The sequence below is a fragment of the Suncus etruscus genome, chromosome 16 (genome assembly GCF_024139225.1).
Source record: "Suncus etruscus isolate mSunEtr1 chromosome 16, mSunEtr1.pri.cur, whole genome shotgun sequence".
NCBI classification, from domain to species: Eukaryota; Metazoa; Chordata; class Mammalia; order Eulipotyphla; family Soricidae; genus Suncus; species Suncus etruscus.
The window spans coordinates 41969408-41990165 of NC_064863.1; the positions used below are offsets into that span (position 1 = coordinate 41969408).

Genomic DNA, 20758 nt, shown 5'->3' on the forward strand with positions numbered 1-20758 from the left:
CTGTTCCTAGGAATAGAATCAGGATGCCCAAGAGTCTGATAAAACACTCAAATTGACCTTTATTGTCTAGTCTTTTATGTATTGCCTCTCCCCTCACCCCTTTGTCTTTCCTACCTCCTCATACCCAAACCCTGAACCATTATCTTCCCCTTATTCAACCCTCCTTATCCTCAGTTCCTAATTGGGTAGACACTAAAACTGACCTTCTGCCCCAACACCACCATTCAGCTCCTCATTGAAAGACAACCTCTCGGTCCCCAGCTCATGCCTATACAAACAACTACAACCAACACGCCTGTTGACCCATGCTTGGTGGCCCCTCATGCCCCCATCAAACTATGGACTGTTGCACGATACTGGAATCAGCTTCAGCATAACCCCTAGTTCAAGGACAATATAGGGTTCCATAATGCCACAAAACATGTCTCAAACTCAACTATCACCTGTTGTCCTCAAATACCCTTGTTTTCTTTCTTTCTTTTTTCTTTTTAAAACATAAAAGGGTCATATGTATCTCTTTTGTATATCTCAGATGTATTCCCTTAACATCTATAACTCTTTTCAAATATCCTCATATAGTGACAATTTTGCCCACTAGATTAGTTATTTGATTGTTTGATTTTCCCCCTGTGAGATCTGTTTTATAAGCAATACTGGTAGAAGAGTAACTCTGTATAGGTTTCACATTTATATCAAGTTACGGGAAATGTTGGACTTTATTCGTTGGCCCCCAGATGCACCAACAATATCTTGTGGCATTGCTTCTCTTTTGCATAGGCACATTAAAATGGGAAAATAATACATATGCCAACAAGTTCTTATCTAATAGAGATGGGAACACAAATATAATTAGGCCTTTTACCCTGAACATTGGCATAATGATTTGGCTCAGGCCTCAGAAGAATGGGCATCGCCCACACACACCTGAACAAAGGATACCATCTATGGAAATAACCACAATTGTCTTTAACATTCCCAGGATCCAAGCCTCTACCAGAGAAGACCTACCGCTGCCTTGGCATTGACTTACTCCAAAGAGTACTCCCAACACCCAGGCGACTCAGCAACAGTCTGCATGCAGGGCAGATCGCTCCGCATTTAATGATATGCTGAAACTAGAGGATGCTCCCTATCAGCCTGACATCGATGAAAGAAATGCACAGAATCCAGAGTCTTTAAATATAAGAGTCTGATACCAACTATAGCTAAAGTGTGAAAAAGTTTCACCGGGACCTTGAGAATGATTGGAGTTGGATAGACTGGTATGCCTGGAACCGAGTCTGTCTTATGTCAATAAACTTCTGGGGTGAGGCCTTTTTGTAATCAGGTCAAGGATTATTTTTCCATTTTCTCAATTTTTCTGGACAATGTTTTCTGCAAACATTGGAAATTGCCACTATCACACCTTTATTATATTTTTTTACTCATCCTTTAAGGAAAAAAATACAACTTACTGAACTTAAAAACAAATTACTGTAGTAGAATGCCTGTCTCTAATACAGGCAGGGGATGGGAAAGTGGTAGGGGGTAATGTTGCACTGGTGAAGGGGGGTGTTCTGGTTATGACTGTAACCCAAATATGATCATGTTACTTAAATAAAAAATATATTTAATAAAAAAAAAGAGTTTGCCACCATGTAATGTTCACTAGTTACTCTCAGGTCCAACTCCCCTACCTCCAGAACCAGACAGCTGAGAACTTTTTCCTCCTTTCTACTCTGCCAGACTAGGAAGGTCACTTGAGCTGACACTTATGACACAAATTGGGTCATCAAGTCCCATGAGTATCTGTAGTTTGCTGCCTTCACAGGGCTTTCACAAACATCATGGCAGAGCCAGGCTGCATTGCCAGTTCTACTAATCTGCTAAACACCACAGCTATCACTTGTTGTGAATTACTCCTCTAACTCCTCTTTATCTGCAAAATATTAGTAGCCTCTCCAAGACCAAGGATTTCTCTTGAGGAGTATGTGAATAGATAGAGATGAAGAATTTGGACCAGGGCTGGCCTACAATCCATGCTTGACAAATAGTGTCATTCAAAACAGCTCCTTTAAAATTCCATGCTAATGGCTGCTCCTGCATTTAGTTGTCTTCTTGGAATTTTTTTTTTTTTTTTTTTTTTGTGGTTTTTGGGTCACACCCGGCAGTGCTCAGGGATTATTCCTGGCTCCAGGCTCAGAAATTGTTCCTGGCAGGCACGGGGGACCATATGGGACGCCGGGATTCGAACCGATGACCTCCTGCATGAAAGGCAAACGCCTTACATCCATGCTATCTCTCCGGCCCCATAGTTGTCTTCTTGGAATTAAAGCTTCATACCTGTTGGTGACTCCAGTCCCAACTCATTCACTCATAATAAATGGGCACGTTCTATGTAACAGCTTATGGGTTCTGGAAAGTTAGTGATGCTCCAAATAGGAGAAAACAATATTCTTTATTTTTTAAAAAAATATTTATTTGGGTTTTAAGTCACACCCAGCAGTGCTCAGGGATCACTTTTGGCTCTACGCTCAGAAATCGCTTCTGGCAGGCTCGGGGGACCATATGGGATGCCAGGATTCAAACCACTGTCCTTCTGCATACAAGGCAAATGCCCTACCTCCATGCTGTATCTTCAGCCCAGAAAACAATATTTATTTATTTATTTATTTATTCATTCATTGGTTTTTGGGTCACTCCTGGCTCTATGCTCAGGAATCGCCCCTGGCAGGCACGGGGGACCATATGGGATGGTGAAATTCGAACCACCATCCTGGACGCAAGGCAAACGCCTTACCTCCATGCTATCTCTCTGGCCCCAGAAAACAATATTCTTAAGATGCTCACAGTACACTAGAGTGATTGATTAATAGGTAAAATATTGTTTCTGATGACAGTGAATTCTGAGCTAATCAGTAAAGCCAGTGCGAGGGAGAAGAGTGCATGCATAGTGCAAGAATATCAGATGTGGTCTGAACCCAAAACCATAAGATATATAGAACAACACATAGGCAAAACACTCCAGGACATTGAGACTACAGGCATATTCAAGGAGGAAACTGCACTCTCCAAGCAAGTGAAAGCAGAGATTAACAGATGGGAATATATTAAGCTGAGAAGCTTCTGCATCTCAAAGGAAATAGTGCCCAGGATACAAGAGCCACCATCAGATAAGGGGCTAATCTCCAAAATATACAAAGCACTGACAGAACTTTACAAGAAAAAAACATCTAATCCCATCCAAAAATGGGAGAAGAAATGGACAGACACTTTGACAATGAAGAAATACAAATGGCCAAAAGACACATGAAAAAATGCTCCACATCACTAATCATCAGGGGGATGCAAATCAAAAAAACTATGAGGTACAACCTCACACCACAGAGAATGGCACACATCACAAAGAATGAGAATAAACAGTGTTGGTGGGGATGTGGTGAGAAAGAAACTCTTATCCACTGCTGGTGGGAATGCCGTCTAGTTCAACCTTTATGGAAAGCGATATGGAGATTCCTCCAAAAACTGGAAATTGAGCTCCCATACGATCCAGCCATACCACTCCTAGGAATATACCCTAGGAAGACAAAAATACAATACAAAAACCCCTTCCTTACACCTATATTCATTGCAGCACTATTTACCATAGCAAGACTCTGGAAACAACCAAGATACCCTTCAACAGATGAATGGCTAAAGAAACTGTGGTACATATACACAATGGAATATTATGCAGCTGTCAGGAGAGATGAAGTCATGAAATTTTCCTATACATGGATGTACACGGAATCTATTATGCTGAGTGAAATAAGTCAGAGAGAGAGAGAGAAAAAAACGCAGAATGGTCTCACTCATCGTTGGGTTTTAAGAAAAATGAAAGACATTCTTGCAATAATAATTTTCAGACACAAAAGAGAAAAGAGCTAGAAGTTACAGCTTACCTCAGGAAGCTCACCACAAAGAGTGATGAGTTTAGTTAGAGAAATAACTACAGTTTGAACTGTCCTAATAATGATAATGTATGAGGGAAATGGAAATCCTGTCTAGAGTACAGACGGGGGTTGGGTGGGGAGGAGGGAAATTTGGGACATTGGTGATGGGAACGTTGCACTGGTGATGGGTGGTGTTCTTTACATGACTGAACCCCAAACACAATCATGTATGTAATCAAGGTGTTTAAATAAAATATATATTAAAAAAATATCAGATGTGGTCTCACATATCACGGTTATCCATCTACCTTCCCTGGCGTGATTCTCAAGTCCCATCAACCCAGGGATATACCTTCAGATATCAAAGTAATCTGGGAAAAGCTGGACACAGTAAAGCTATTAGATGATTGTTAAGGTAGGACACATGAACACTTTCAGAACACAATTTGGCAGAGGTTGTCCTCTGCAACAAATACTTTCAGCTGCAACATGATCATAGCTATGTACCATAGACACGTGAGCATGTGTGCTTGAAGATCTGAATGTTGCATGTTTGAGAGTTTTGTACTGTTCTTCACTCATATAAGGGGTTCAGTATTGCTCTGCTTCCAAGATGGCAGAGACTGCATATCTGATGTTGAGAATCTCTCAGACTATATTCTCTTGCTTCTGGAAGTGGGAAGCACAGTTCTAGCACTAAGTTCTTACTCACCACCCTGCTCTAATATACCATGGTCAGCTCCTGCTTGAAGAAATGTCAACCTCTTCAACTCTGTGGCCTCGTTTCACTTCCTATCCTTTTCTCTCCAGTATTAGCTTAGAGCCTCCAAGGCAGCCTGGATCTCTGGATTAATTACTTAGTACAGTGCAATTTTCCTTTATCTTTATCACCACTGTGCATCATTAACTTATTGACTTATCAAAGAATGATCCATTGTTAGTTCAAAGAATAATAATCTCCTTTATTACCCATCAGACTGTAATACCTAGGAATTGTGGAGAGCACCTGGCCTGTAATAAAACGATAGTATTTGTTGAATGAACCCATGAATAAAATCGTGCATGTACTATTTCCTGGCTGTCCTCATCTTAGTCTCCAGCAACCCATTCCCAAAACAAGACACCATGTGAATCAATGAAAATAAAAAGTTCAGTAAGCCTAAATACATACGTACATAAGGCAAAAGGCTTGGTTCACTGTTCACTCCACAAATGCCGATCAAAAAGTGCAAAATAATTTTTAAGTTCTTGGGCCAGCCATCTGCAAGTGTGGTCCACACATTTTCCACCTCTGACCAGGCAAGTTCATCACCATACTAGAAGCAAGAAATGCAACACAACTTTAGCCATGACAGCCTAACAAGATCTACCTTGTTACTTCAGAAAATATGAGAAAGTAACATTTTTGGAGGTAGAGATCATTTAGCAATTCTATACTGTAGGAGAGTAATTGTTTTTCAATCAACCTAAATATAGACATCATTATGATCTTAGCTCCCTGCCCCAACTCCCCGAAAGAAATACTTAGATCTGCTGAAAAGTTATTTAGACACATTTATCATGTGCACAATACCATGTAAGTTATCCTGGGGTTATTTAACTCCAGGTTTTCTTCTCTTAACTCAGTGTCTGCAACCACCACAAATACAAGATCCATTTCACCTTTGCCGTCATGTACATCAGATTGTTCAAGACCATTGCAGTGGCTTGTGGGGATCCCCAGCCTTCTCCGCGTAACCACCGTCTGCTCGTCACCATCTGCTCTCGGTCTTTTAAGGACTCATCTCCAGCTTCATCGTATCGCCTTGCAGCAGGCAAAGGCTTTAAATCGACCAACTCGATGTTGTTCATCCAAGGCAACAGGTAGTGCAGCATAACTTGCCTGCCAGCAGGGTGAGCTGTTGGAATTCTCTGGCTTATTTCTGTGATTTAAAACAAGCCCAAACAGGATATAACTGATGTGATTACTGCTACTGGGATGTGTGCTTCATTTCAACATCTCTTCCGTTAAGCAAAGAAAGCCGTATTTTATCCTTTTATAATTTTAGGAACTGTAAGCATTGTCTATTTTTAGTAAATCTGATCATCATAAGAAGAAAGTGAGCATAAATCATACATTTACTTTTTCAATCTTTTAGTTTTTTTTTTTTTTGTGGTTTTTGGGTCACACCCGGCAGTGCTCAGAGATTATTCCTGGCTCCAGGCTCAGAAATTGTTCCTGGCAGGCACGGGGGACCATATGGGACGCCGGGATTCGAACCGATGACCTCCTGCATGAAAGGCAAACGCCTTACCTCCATGCTATCTCTCCGGCCCCTCAATCTTTTAGTTTTAATTGACCTTTTGGGCCACACCTGGTGGTGCACAATGTTTACTCCTGGCTCTGTGCTCAGAGATCACTCCTAGAAGGCTTGGAGAACCATTGGTGTGCTAGAAATGCTGAACCCCAGTCAACTGCATGCAAGATAAGTGTCCTACCCATTGCAATATTGCTCTATTCCCACAAGCTTACTTTTTAGAGAAAATACCTTCTATGGTAAAGACGATAAATCTTTGTGCACTATTTGTGGGGCTGTAAAAAGAACTTTATGGAAAACAATATGGCAGTTACTTTTATCATCTGAGCCAGCAATTCCACTATTGGCTCTTTATTCAAAATGTTTAAAAACAAAACAAAACAAACAAAAACCCCAAAATGTTTGCAAACAAGCTCATGATGAAATATGCATATTTCTATGGAAGTAATTCAAATTTCCATCTTCTGCTGATGATAGTTGTTGTTTTAAAAAAAAGAAATACAGACTGAAGATATAGTAGAGCAGGTATACTTAACTGGCACACAGATGACTTGAGTTTGACACCCAATACCCTTTAAGGGTCCCTGAGCAGAACCAGAAATAAGCCCTAAACATCACTTAGTGTGACCCAAAAACCAAAAAATAAAATATGAATAGGTTAAGCAAAAAAGAGAGGTTCTTTAACAATACCATGTAGCATTTAAAAAGTAAAAACCTCTTGTTACATGCTAATACACAGTGAGCCTCAAGAATATCAGATTCAATTTAAAAATAATCAAGCAACCAAAGATTAATTTTGGTTCACAAATAAGCATTGTTGGTCTCTAACACAAAAGCAGCACTTTGGATGTAGGTGGAGAGGTAAGACTGAGAGTCTTTCGTGGGAGTAGGTACCCTGGCAGAACCATCCTTTCAACTTCCAACTCTAGTGCCTCTGAGAATTGGCCAAACTCCTTGGATTCCAGGGCAGGGCCCCACAGAATAGGCCTACCAGCAGACTTAATAGTTCATGGGGGAGGAGAGGACTCATTTTTCAGCCAAAGACTATCCCCCCTGAGCAGGCCATTAAGATGTGGGGATTAGGAATGAAGAAGAATTCTGGGGGGGGGGGGGGAATCCTATCTTCCTGGGAAAACAACACACAGGCAAGATGCTACAAGACGTTAATGTGGGGAGAAGGGAAGCTGCCATCCCCTACAACAATTTCCACTGCTGAAAGAGGACATGGTAAGATGCCCCAAAGGAGGCCAAGGTCAGCATGAAAGAAATGCAAAGACAGAAGGAATCATAGCAGAGTATGATAATCTCTAGAACCCCATCTTGGTGCATGTATAGTACTTGGCCTAGAACAAGACATTGTATGTGATTATTTTATATGAACTATTTACCTGCTATCACATGTCTTTTGAGCAGGTAAACTAGACTAGGGGTCCCAAATCACCAGGACCCACTGCACCCTTTTTAAAAAAACAAAAATACCACCACTCAGCATTCCCTTGGAAATCTACCTTCTTTAAGTATACATAGAAAGCATCCCAAGAACCCCTCAAGTACACATGAGGCTTCTACCAGCCATCATACTGCTGGATCATTCCCGGTCTCATCCCTTCCTGGGGGAAGTATTACCTACTTTAGGAAACAATGAAATTTAGATGTATCCCCCCCCAAAATTGTTCCAAATCCTTCCTGGGGGAAGTATTACCTACTTTAGGAAACAATGAAATTTAGATGTATCCCCCCCCCCCCAAATTGTTCCAAATCCATGGTTTTATTTTTATTTTATTTTTTTGATTTTTGGGCCACACTCACTCCTGGCACTGCACTCAGAAATTACTCCTGGCAGGCGTAGGGACCATATGAGATGCTGAGGATCAAATCTGAGTCTGTCCTGGGTCGTCTGCATGCAAGGCAAATGCCCTACCACTGTTTGATCACTCTAGCCCCTAAATTTGTGTTCTTTAAGAACCAGGCAGATGTGACATTTGCCTGACATAGTATGCAGATACTCTTAAACCCCTGGCAAGAGTATTTTTTGGATTTGAGGAAAAGCAATTGGACCAAAAAGTAATTAACGATCCCTGATATGATTCTGCTTAAGGGTGCAAGGTCTTTCCCTACAATCAGATTTTTCAGAGAAACTTTTATCAGTAACTTTGTTCACTTGTACTATTAAAGACAGGCTAAGACACAAAATAAAAATGTATCCAAAAATTCTGCATGTATTATGTCTACTAAAAATAGATCTTAAAATTATACTTGAAATCTCCTTCTTCCTCTTCCTTGCTGAGGTGAGTTGGAGAGGATGGGGTATATGTGTGTGAAGCCCCAAAAAGGTTTTATTCAATTACCAAGAGATCTGAATATCATGATAGATCAGTATTAAAGGATAATATTAGAGGTTGGAGTGATAGTATTGCACACAGGGCATTTGCCATGCACAAAGCTCACCCAAATTCAATCACCATCATCCCATATGGTCCCCCAAGACTGCCAAGAGTAACCACTTGAACACCTATGGGTGTGATCCCAAAACAAAAATTTACATTAAAAAAAATTTCTCAGAGTCAAAGAGAAAGTTCAAGGCATGCTTCTGAGGCAGGAATCTGAGTTTAACTCCTAGCCAGTAGCCCCAAGCACAGAGGCAGAAGAACCTCCTGAGTAGTGCCAGTGTAGCCCAAACCCCAGCTCCCCAATTCCTACTCTTCTCTTCAATATCTTGAAAATGCCCAGTTTTGATTAAAATTTGGAGTGTGTACACTTAAAATCTCAATGCAGTTTAGAAATGATTGCTTAAGAAAACCTGTGCCAGTGCAAGGATCATACCTGAGAATATGGCGAGAGTGAGCTCAGGGTAAGCTCTTGCTAATTCTTCAGACAACTGATAATATGAAACAGAATACAGATGTGGCAGAGGAGACAACTGGCTGAGGACTCCATCCGTTCTCTGAACCTCTAGTTTGTGAGCATAGCGAAACATCTTCGGTTCCAGGATCTACAGGGATGCAATTCCATCAACTTAATATTTTAATGAGCCCTTGAAATTTCAACGATTAAAAGAAAAGACAACTCCCAACAGAGATTCCAGTTTTGAAATGATCACTAGCTAATTAAGAGTTACAACCCACAGTCACAAAGATTGTCTAAAAAAATTTATAGTTCTTTTGTGCTCAAAGCCAATGATTTATTTCAGACTAAATTAGTATTTGAAATAAAAACAGTTTGAAAAACAATTTGTCAACCAAATATAAAGTCACTTGAAAGAAAATAAACACTATCTTAGTTAAAATACAGGTATGGGAGTGGGGACGGACTGAGAGGTTGAGCTCTTGCCTTGTATTTGTAAGGTCCTAGGTTCAATCCCCAGAAACACGTCCCATCCAAATTAAAACCTTGCATGTGCATGTACACATACATAAACAACTATACATATGACTTATGAAAATAAATTTTTTTCAAATAGAACTTGGCTAATGAAAGACTAAATATGGACTGTCCTTCTGATATCAAAGATATTAATGGACTTTCCTTAATAAAGACAAAGTATCCATCCCCTGTATGTTCCACATCAGTTGGCACAGCTTTGGATTCTCTGGAACTTCAGTGGTCCACTTAAATTAGTCTTAACCTTCAGTTACCAGTAAAGCTTCACCTCATTATTAATTAGTTCAATTTTATATAATAATGGTATTTTCAAGGACTTTTCACTTCTCAAATATCTGAAGCAGGGGTCCTCAAACTTTTTAAACAGGGGGCCAGTTCACTGTCCCTCAGACCATGGGAGGGTCTGACTATAGTAAAAACAAAACTTATGAACAAATTCTATGCACACTGCATATATCTTATTTTGCAATGAAGAAACAAAACAGATACAAATACAATATGTGGCCTGCGGGCCATAGTTTGAGGACCACTGAATTCTGAAGAACAGAATTTATTACATGCACATATGCCCCAATCACTTGGTAGAGAAATCCTTTCAAATACACAAAGATATCTGGGGGTTATTATGCATAACCCCCCTAAAATGCTCTTTTGAATAGTCTGTTATTTATGGTAAAATGATCCAGGCCATCTGAATCCTTTTTTTCTTTTTATTGGGTGGGGCACCACAGCCTGTGGAGCTCAGGGCTTACTCCTGGCTTTGTGCTCAGGGGACCATATGGAGTGTGGTGATCAAACCCAAGCTGGCTGCATGCAAAGCAAGTGCCCAACTCACTGTACTATTGCCCCAGCCCCCATCAGTTCTATTTCTAGTGTCAATAATACAATACAATAATCCCACAAAGAGAAAGGAAACTGGACATTAGTATACTTTCAAAGCAGGAGATTATTGGAGAATTATGAAATCTGAATAAAAATACTGTAGTTGACGTTTTTTTTACAGACCTGTAAAAGTTGCATAGCAACTTCATAAATACTTCGCGAGGCATCAGCTGCTTTAAACAGGATGAGATTCAGGAGCATCACTGTGTCACACTGATAATCCCTGGGGACAAATGGTGAATGTGAGCTGAATAATATTTAGAGGCTTTCACATCCATAAATGAATGTGACACTCGAGTGCAAGGCGTCAGGCACTCAGCTGCTAAGAGTACAGGGAGATAGCTTTCTTTGCTAAGGTCAAAGGTACGACAGATGTACAGTGATCAGCATCCTCACTCTGGCTAAAAATGTTCCCACTTAAGAAAAAGGATATATTGGTGTCTTCATACTTCTGAATTCAAAAGGAACTGTTTCAAATAATTCATCCAAATCCACAGAGGCTGGAGTCTGCAGTACCTGTTCTGGAAGACATTAGCAATGGCTCGAAAACAGCCAGCTGCCACTCTCCTGGAGCCCGTGTAACAACGATCCACGGCCCAGTACATCAGGTTGCTCTGATCGGGGTTCAGCTCCAGCAGCAATGTGACTGCCTCACAGCCCAACTGGTGAACCTAAGGTTGCAACATGGTCCAGAAGAGACTGTTAGATGTCACAGAACTGCCCACCTCAGACGAGTTTACTCTGCAATGCAAATGTACTCAGTGTCCTTTTGTTCAAACTTCATTTAATTCTGTTCACATAGCAAAGGCCATGGACCAAATTCTATTTGGACTCTGGCTCTTTGCACGAGCCACACTACTATAGTAGTGTCCCAAAGACGGTGGGCGTACTTCAGCAGTAATTGGAGAAGTGAGTCATAAAATACTCCAGTTTTTCTCAAACTTTATTCATGTTTTTAATAGAGCAATAAAAAATGACGCTGAAGAGGAAAAACAAACCCAATTTTAAATCTATTTTCTGTATGAGCATAAGAAGGGCATGGAGCAGGGAGGGCAAGAAAGAATGATTCATTGACCTGTGCCTCTCTCTTCCCACATGAAGTTTACATGGAAACCAACATAATTCTTCCAGGGAGTTCTAGTTATTCTACATTAGTATCAAATCCAGATTTAGCACTTCATTGTAAGATACATATTACTGTATTCATACTGTAAAATAAAAGGAATATCTAAACAATTCAAATAAGAGGCTAATAAAAATTAAAAAAATAGAGATAGTGCCCTGTCATTTAATTTCACATGTTTGTATATCATACTTTTGACGACCTATAGCTATTTTCAGTGGACTATGAACAACAAATAATGCAAATAATCCACACAATGCAATGACAGCCTATTAAATATTTTAATGGGGGCCTTCCCAATGGGAGCCTAAGGATTTGTAGCACCAGGGCCACACCTGTTGGTGCTGGGTAGGAGAAAAAAGCAGGGCTAGAAATCAAACTCAGGGTCTCCCATGCTTCAGCCATCATCTCAGCCAATTTACAAAGCATTACAGGCTTGTCATAATTACCTTTTTGTCCATAGAGTCCAAAATGTTATCCAACCATTTGTACAAATAGCCATCTGATGAAAGTCCTACATTATCTGCAACAGGGCCACAACACAGCACAGCAGACATAGCCTTCAAATAATAATATTAGAATTATACCTAAAGCATTTCAGAGGCTGAATGATGGGTGCTTCATGCAAAGAGGTGGGTTGTCTTTACTCATGCTTATGGAACCATTCTATCTTTTTTCTCTTTTAGAAAATAAAAATGTAATAGTAATTTTTAAAGCTAAGAAATGTATTATAGCTAGTAAATCCATATGATGATGCCAAATTATAGGGTTTCAACAGTACTAGAAGACAGAGAAAAAGAGAGAGAAAACACAAGAAAAAGCACTTAGAGCAGAAGTGCACTCAGAGCACTTCTCGAAGCATCCCTTAGTTCTTTTTTTTTTTGTTTGTTTTTTTTTGTTTTTTGAGCCACACCCGTTTGATGCTCAGGAGTTACTCCTGGCTAAGCGCTCAGAAATCACCCCTGGCTTGGGGGGACCATATGGGACGCCAGGGGATGGAACCGCGGTCCTTCCTTGGCTAGCACTTGCAAGGCAGACACCTTACCTCTAGCGCCATCTCACCGGCCCCCCTGCATCCCTTAGTTCTTAATTCCTCAGGCTTTTAATTCTGAATTAATTCTATAACTTTTTATAGCTTTAAATGTATTTATGGAGTAATTACTTAAGTGTTGCAGGAAATACATATTCTTTTTTTTTTTTTTTTTTTTTTTTGGTTTTTGGGCCACACCCAGCAGTGCTCAGGGGTTACTCCTGGCTGTCTGCTCAGAAATAGCTCCTGGCAGGCAGGGGGGACCATATGGGACACCAGGATTTGAACCAATCACCTTAGGTCCTGGATCGGCTGCTTGCAAGGCTAACACCGCTGTGCTATCTCTCCGGGCCTGGAAATACATATTCTAATAGGCTTAGGCATAAAGAAAAATTTCCTTTCCCCTGATAGAACAGGTTCCTGAGAGGAAAAAAATTACTCTTAACATGATAAAGAAGGGGATAATACCTTCAGTGCACAGTACTGATGTCTGTTGATTTGCATATTTCTATCACTGTATCTGTCCAAGGGTGTAAACATAATGCTGAAAGGACCAGCCCAGTGACTAAACAGCATAAACAGACTGTGACGAAGGCTCTGTTGAGGAAAAATACTTCTTCTCTGATGCACTGTATATGAAAAATAGATGAGAAAAATTAATTCCTTTCTTTTTCACTTCAACATGTATGCCAACTTGTTACTGAATATGCAATATACTTAAAAAATTTCCATGTTAGCCACCCCAAAACCTTCCCAGTAACTGAGCTTATTCAATATTCTATGCCAATAAGGTGGTATAACGGGTCAGCTCAGCTTCCCATGACCTATGGCAGCTGGACAGGCACTGGGCACAATATCACCTGCAAGCAAGAGTCATAATCCAGTTTAAACCTGGTCTGCTGCTAGATAGCTAAACTAGGCCAAGTCTTTGACATAGCACAACCTCAGGCTCTAGATCTTAAGTTTATTAGTAAGAGATGACTTTGGACTTTTAAAACTGTTTTAAAACTGTTTTTAGCAATGCAGCTGACTTTGCTGTTTGTTTTGGAGTCACACTCAGCAGTACCCAGCTTACTCCTGACTTAGTACTTCGGGATCGCTCCTGATGGGGTTTGGGAGGTGATACGGGATGCCAAGAATTGAACTGGGGTAGATCGCATGCCAACACAAGCACCCTACCCACCATACTATTTATTGTATTGTTCTGGCTCCAGTGCAGCTGTCTTAATAAAAGGATCCAGACATGAATTCTAGATATACAAAGAGACACAGGGCAGCTAAATATACAAAGTAAACAGGCATTATTCTGATGAAATTATTCAATGGCAAGGCTCTGAGAAACAATACAATTTAAAACAAACAAACAAACAAAAAACCCCCATCAAACTCTGGTTTAGGTGACCTCCAAGGATTTGTCACTTTATAATTCTTATCCTACATATTTTCTTCATCCATCTTTATTGGGAAAACCCAATAGTTGTTATGTTCATCAATGTGGATACTTTCGATAAAATAAATATTCAGCCTTATATATATATATATATATATGTATATATACACAGTTATATCTGTACATTATTGAGTTTCAGATTTGAAAATTAGTGGGGGAGGGAGAGTTTTTACCTCTAAATAGGTCTTGTTTTTAACATTCAAAACAGGATTCCTGCACTTGAGATTAATGTATCTAAAGCTATATTTATAGCCTTTTTATAAAATGTAATTTGCCTACTTTAAAATTCAATAATCTGCATAAGCTTTTTAAGAGAAAGAAATGTTTTTGTTGTTTTTGGGTCACACCCACTGGTATTCAGGGGTTACTCCAGGTTCTTACTCAGGAATCACTCTAGTGGACTAGGGAAACCATATGGGATGCTAGAGATCGAACCCGGGTTGGCTGTGTGCAAGAGCCATACTTGCTGTGCTATCGCTCTGGCCCAAGAATAAAAAAAGTTTTTGACTGTTTTTGGAACAAGAAAGAATTACTAGTATTTACATTGTCTATAAAAGGCTACTGCCATAGTTATATCTTAAGCTTGCAAAGAATCTGTGCCTTTTAAGAACATGATGTCATACTCTCATTGTATGAACCTTAACTGGTGTTGTTTCTGCTCACTGGCATGAATCCATGGGGAAAGGAATCAAGCAGCTAACAGTTCATCCTGTTTCAAACACAGCTAGCTACCCTTTTCCCAAAATCCAGAGATGTATTTTAAATTCTCTTCTCAAATGATTACTTGAAATATTATCAATTCTGCTCATTGTATCTAGTTAAAAGTTTCTTTACAGCACTTCTTCATCTGATTTCTCTTGAGTTTTTAATGTCAGTGTCTTGAGTACCTAGGAAATCCTTTGGTGAATTACTCTTTGATTTGTAACTGGGGACCTGATTTCAGAGGAAAACTAAATTCTTCCTATATATAACACATTTTTTTTGAAGTATGTTAACAATTTCAACTGTAACAAAAACAAAACACAAATAAAACTATGACATAGCCCTTAAAATTCAGTGAAGTTGAAGAAATTGAAATATTACCTGGAACATTCTGAATGATATTCGCCACTAAGGCACTGAAATGGCATCGTATATCCTTCAGTGTGTCAGAGTCTTTTTCATTTTCTGCTTCCAGGAGTTGTCTAGTTAAATCTACATACTCCAACAGAGTGTTGTTGAGGAAATGTGTTTCATTATCAAGGCCACCACTTGCACTGAAAAGATTGAAGAACGGATAAAGAAAACTGACTTAAATTCTGATAATGGGCAAGTAATCAAATTCAAATGGATACATTTGACATGTACATATTTCTAATTTGAGATGGTCTTGAAAGTAAATAACTGAATATACCAAAATAAGACAAATACAATGTCTTATCTAATTAAATATAAAAATGAATGGTGTTTCTTTGTTAAGGAAGTGCTACTGAAATTCCATAACTAACTTTAGTCACTAAAGTGTGAGATATTATGGGGGATCTCTCTGTTAAAAGAGACAAGTGAAGAGTTTTCAAAATAAGGAAGTATTCCAAAAACTGGAAAACGAACTCCCATACAATCCAGCTATACCACTCCTAGGAATATACCCTAGGAACACAAAAATACAATACCAAAAACCCTTACACCTATATTCATTGCAGCACTATTTACCATAGCAAGACTCTGAAAACAACCAAGATGCTCTTCAACAGACATATGGCTAAAGAAACTGTGGTACATATACACAATGCAGCTGTCAGGAGAGATGAAGTCATGAAATTTTCCTATACATGGATGTACACGGAATCTATTATGCTGAGTGAAATAAGTCAGAGAGAGAGAGAGAAAAACGCAGAATGGTCTCACTCATTGTTGGGTTTTAAGAAAAATGAAAGACATTCTTGCAATAATAATTTTCAGACACAAAAGAGAAAAGAGCTAGAAGTTACAGCTTACCTCAGGAAGCTCACCACAAAGAGTGATGAGTTTAGTTAGAGAAATAATTACATTTTAAACTGTCCTAATAATGAGAATGTATGAGGGAAATGGAAAGCCTGTCTAGAGTACAGGCAGGGGTCAGGTGGGGAGGAGGGAGATTTGGGACATTGGTGATGGGAACGTTGCACTGGTGATGGATGGTGTTCTTTACATGACTGAACCCCAAACACAATCATGTATGTAATCAAGGTGTTTAAATAAAATATATATAAAAAATTAAAAAAAAATCAAAATAAGGAAGTATTGGGTCAATGGAACAGGAAGGCAGAGATTGGACATGAAAGACTAGTTCTGTACCTTACGCTCTCATGGTTGCCATGTGTTTTCATGTACTTGTGTTTATAGAACAAAACAGTCAGTGGATTTCAGAAAAGGTATGATTCAAGACTTAAAGAAAATTTAAAGATGCAGATTACTAAATCTTCTTCTTAGATTTATGAGTTTGCCTTAGGAATCTATAAGATTGTGAGGCAAGGCTCTGTTTCTGGGAAGCAGGACTGTATAAGGCTCATTTTATTAATCAAAACTCTTAGGTTCCAGACTTACTTACATATAGCAACTACTAAGAAAGATTTAATATGTACCCACTTCAGTGCATTTTAGTAAAAATATAAATACTCATGCAAAAGGCCTTGGGTAGTATAAGGTATACTAGAAGTGGCTATATAAATGACTGGCTATTATATTTTATTTTGGTCAGCTTTCCCTTGTTTTATTTGTATTTTCAAAAATGCAACTTTATTTTTTGTTTTGGGGCCATACCATGCTATAATTGGGAGTCTATGCCTGGTTCCATCCTAAGGTCAGCTTTGATAGTACTTGTGGGTTATATCAGACTCAGGGCCTCAAACATGTCAACATTAGTGCTTGAAAAGTGAGCACTTTCCCAAACTTTTCACTGTGAGATCCACAGTCTACTGGCAAGGGCCACAGTCAGCTATGGTTTGCATAAAGCCAAATTTAATCCAAAAATTCAGGGGGTTGGATCTGCCATTATATCAAATCCATGCAGCCAAGGCTGATTTTTATTTATTCCTCATAGGAACCACACTAGAGATACTTAGGCTGATGTGCAGCTCCTCAGGGCTTCAAGGACTACACTGCCACAGTTGGTAATGCTTAGGGATCAAACATAGTAGTAATAGAGATCAAACTCAGATCAAACACATATGCAAAGACACTTTGCTACTTGTCCCATAACCTGGAATTCTAAAATGTGTTAATGTGGTTCCTCCTTCCCCCCATGCTAATGTGTTTTTAAAGCACTTTTTTGAAGGGGATAGTAGAGCAGGTAGAATGCTTGCCTTGACATGGCCTATCTGGGTTTAATCCCTGGCATCCTATATGGCCTGGAGTAATTCCTGACTAAAGAGTCAGGAGTAACCCCTGAGCATCTCTTGAAATGTACAATATGCATAACAGTGAATAGAGCATTTGTAGTTAAACTTTACATATATCACCATCTTGCAGTTTCCCCAAATTTTACCATTCAAAAACTGCTCATTTACTTTCACTGAGTTAAAAGCAAACAAAAGAAAAAGGGATTTTGACTTCTTCCTTGCAGCAAAAATGGAAAGATTTTTGTTATCTCCAGCTGCTGTATTTTCTAGGGAACAGAAAAAGAATGATGCTTTTTTGTGCGTGCTTTCCATTGCTCAAATAACTCATTGTTGGGGGGGCTCCAAGCAATGCTCAGGGGCTTCTAGGGTCACTCCTGGGAGTCAATTGGGTTCAATGTAGCAGTGCTACAATGTTGCTCTACTGAATCCGGGTCAAAGCTGACCATGAGGTGCTGGAGACTGAACTAAGCAACTCAGGCATGCAAAGCATGTGCTTAAACCCTATGAGCTGGCTCCCTGGCCCCAAATCAATGGTTTAAGTTCTCCTAAGCTAAAGCTATATTTACAGCACTTGTCAAAGCATTTGCTGTTCAATCTGAAAGTGAGAAGCACATTTCCAAAGACGAACATTAAAGTAACAAACTAATACTTGTTCATAAGTATTCCCAACCCTCCACATCTTCTTCCTAAAAACAGAAAAAAAAATTTCCCCTTTAATGGTAAGGCAATAGCATCAATATTCTAAGAAAATTGTCATTTCTTAAGACAAAGTTGGTGGAATTTTCCTGAAGGGGCTGGTCTTGAGCCAGATGTCCCTCACTTGAATAATCATCCCAGGTTTTATGATTTTGTGAAGAATGAAAACAAAAATGAATTATGCTTGTGGATTTCATAGTTTTTCCCGAAGGACTAATAAATCTTTTATAAACAAAAAAACAAAAACAAACAGGGCAGGAGATAGTACAGCAGTTAGGGGCATGCCTGGCATGTGCCCAACCTGGGTTTGATGCCCAGGATCACTGTTCCAGCATCACAGGTGGGACTTACGAAGCCCCAGAACCACAGAGCCTGAGCAGCATTTCATCCTTGATGGTGTACCTGGATTTCCTGAGCACTTCCTCGGAGACCTCCCACCCTCACGCAAACACCATAATTAGCCAAATTTAATATCCTAATTAATTAGGAAATTACGTGATTTTCTTTTTGTTCAATAAATCCACAAGGAGTAATCTTTAAAATGAGATAAGTTAAGGGCCAAAAGATAGTACAGTGAGTAAGGCACTTGCCTTGCTTATAGCTGACCGAAGTTCCAGCCCTTGCACTGGCTAAGGGCCCCAGGCATCACCAGGAGGGATGACCCTTGAGTACCAAGTCAGAAGTAATCCCAGGAATGTAGCCCCAAAATAATACAAAACAACACAAAAAATGAGTTAAGAGTTTCATTAATCACACACCAAAAAAAGCTGTTACTTGCCTGTCTTTCTAGTTCTCAACAAATACCAAAATTACAGGAACACTGGAACCTAAAACTTGCTTGACGCAATCTAGTATTAGAAGTTTTCGAGGTTTTAGGTTTTCCTCTTTATTTTGTTTTTATTGTAACTAAAATTTTATGAACATAAAACAAAAACAAGACACCCAATCAAAAAATATGGAATGCTTCACGAATTTGCATGTCATTCTTGCACAGGAGCCATGCAATCTTCTCTGTATTGTTTCAATTTTAGTATATGTGCTGCCGAAGTGAGCACTCAAATATCCTCTTTATTGCAGCTTAGTGTAAAACATGCACCTTTAAATACTGTTTCCAGTGATGCAGAAGGGGTTTTGGGTAGCAAAGACAGTTTTCTGTTTTTACATACTCCATGAGAGTAAAAGACATATTCCCTTACCACTCAATAGTTCTGAAAATGAAAATCCAGCACTAACCTGTGACTAATGACACCAGCATCTGCCAGCAGTTCAAATATTCGTACCAGCTGTACTCGTAAAATATCTCGACGCCTGCGCCGTTTCATGTTCTGTTTCAAAGACATAAAGATATTAATTGAAAGATCTTTCTGGGAAAGTGGAAAGGGTATTTGTGGGTGTAACTTGGAAAGAATGGGAGGATTACACAGGTTCTCTGCTTATCAAAATTAGCTTTCATTTACAATGTAATGCAGGTTAAGCATTCTGGTAGAAAGTGTGGGCACAGCTTAAAATCAATGAGCCGAATAAAATCACAGGACATTTTATTATATGTTAATCCACTGAGTGAAGAGAAAGTAAAACCCTATAGTTACTTGGCAGGTGATTTGCCAATCTGACAGCTTCAGAAGAAGTGAAGCAATTAGAAAGTAGTGCTCACTCAATGACTAAGAATCCCTAAGGTCCTCCCAACATCTTGTACAGGAACCAAAATAAATAAATAAAACCACATCAACATCTTATAGAGGAGAATGAAACATCCCTGCTCCCCCATTTCTGTACACACCAAAATTTTTTCCTTAGCAATTAATTCTGCCATAAGAAATAAATTGAGGAGCCAAAGCAATAGCACAGCAGTAAGGAGTTTGCCCTGCACGTGGCTGATCCAGGACGGACCCTGGTTGGATCCCCGGAGTCCCATATGGTGCCTGAGCCAGGAGTGATTTCTGAGCGCATAACCAGGAGTAACCCCTGAGCATCACAGGGTGTGGCCACTCCTCCCCCAAAAGGAAAAAAAAAGTTGAAACAAATTTGAAAGAAATTTTCTTGATCAGCATGGTAGAGATAGATACATAAGCTTCACTAGAATCTAAGTACTAAGGACTACCCTATTTTCCGGCGTATAAGACGACTTTTTTTTTTTTTTTTTTTTTTTTTTTTTTTGGTTTTTGGGCCACACCCGGTGGTGCTCAGGGGTTACTCCTGGCTGTCTGCTCACAAATAGCTCCTGGCAGGCACGGGGGACCATATGGGACACTGGGATTCGAACCAACCACCTTTGATCCTGGATCGGCTGCCTGCAAGGCAAACACCACTGTGCTATCTCTCCGGGTCCTATAAGAGACTTTTGAAACAAAAAAAAAGTCAACCGAAAATCAGGGGTCGTCTTATACACTGATTATATCCCAAAAAATGTTTCAATGTGCCGCTAAAGGAAACAAAAAAAAAAAATCAGGCCGCAGAGTTTCGAAATCTCTTTCTTGGGGGCTCCCAAACAGTACTCAGGAGATCTGGGGGCCACTTCTGGCAAAACCCAGCTAACCGTGTTGGTGGTTCAGTGCTAGAGTCCAAGGATGGGGTGTTGTTTGGTTCATGTAGTGGGGGAGATTAACTGACGTCACCAGGGAATTGCCAG

General features: G+C 39.6%; 1 protein-coding gene and 1 non-coding gene across 3 annotated transcripts in view; both read right to left on the reverse strand.

Annotated features, from left to right (window-relative positions):
* The window catches only part of FRYL (FRY like transcription coactivator), a 263554-nt gene that overhangs the window by 61167 nt on the left and 181629 nt on the right, over positions 1–20758 (reverse strand). For both annotated transcript variants that reach the window (XM_049790204.1, XM_049790203.1), the window contains 9 exons: positions 19363–19454; positions 15158–15330; positions 13093–13253; positions 12044–12154; positions 10988–11142; positions 10595–10694; positions 9032–9200; positions 5574–5833; positions 5087–5227 (listed from right to left, as the gene is read on the reverse strand). In XM_049790204.1, the coding sequence (XP_049646161.1) occupies positions 5087–5227; positions 5574–5833; positions 9032–9200; positions 10595–10694; positions 10988–11142; positions 12044–12154; positions 13093–13253; positions 15158–15330; positions 19363–19454 (1362 nt within the window). The remainder of the gene's footprint in view (positions 1–5086; positions 5228–5573; positions 5834–9031; positions 9201–10594; positions 10695–10987; positions 11143–12043; positions 12155–13092; positions 13254–15157; positions 15331–19362; positions 19455–20758) is intronic.
* Positions 19079–19184, reverse strand: LOC126033069 (U6 spliceosomal RNA). The gene has a single exon (XR_007504226.1). It is a non-coding gene; the product is annotated as a U6 spliceosomal RNA (small nuclear RNA).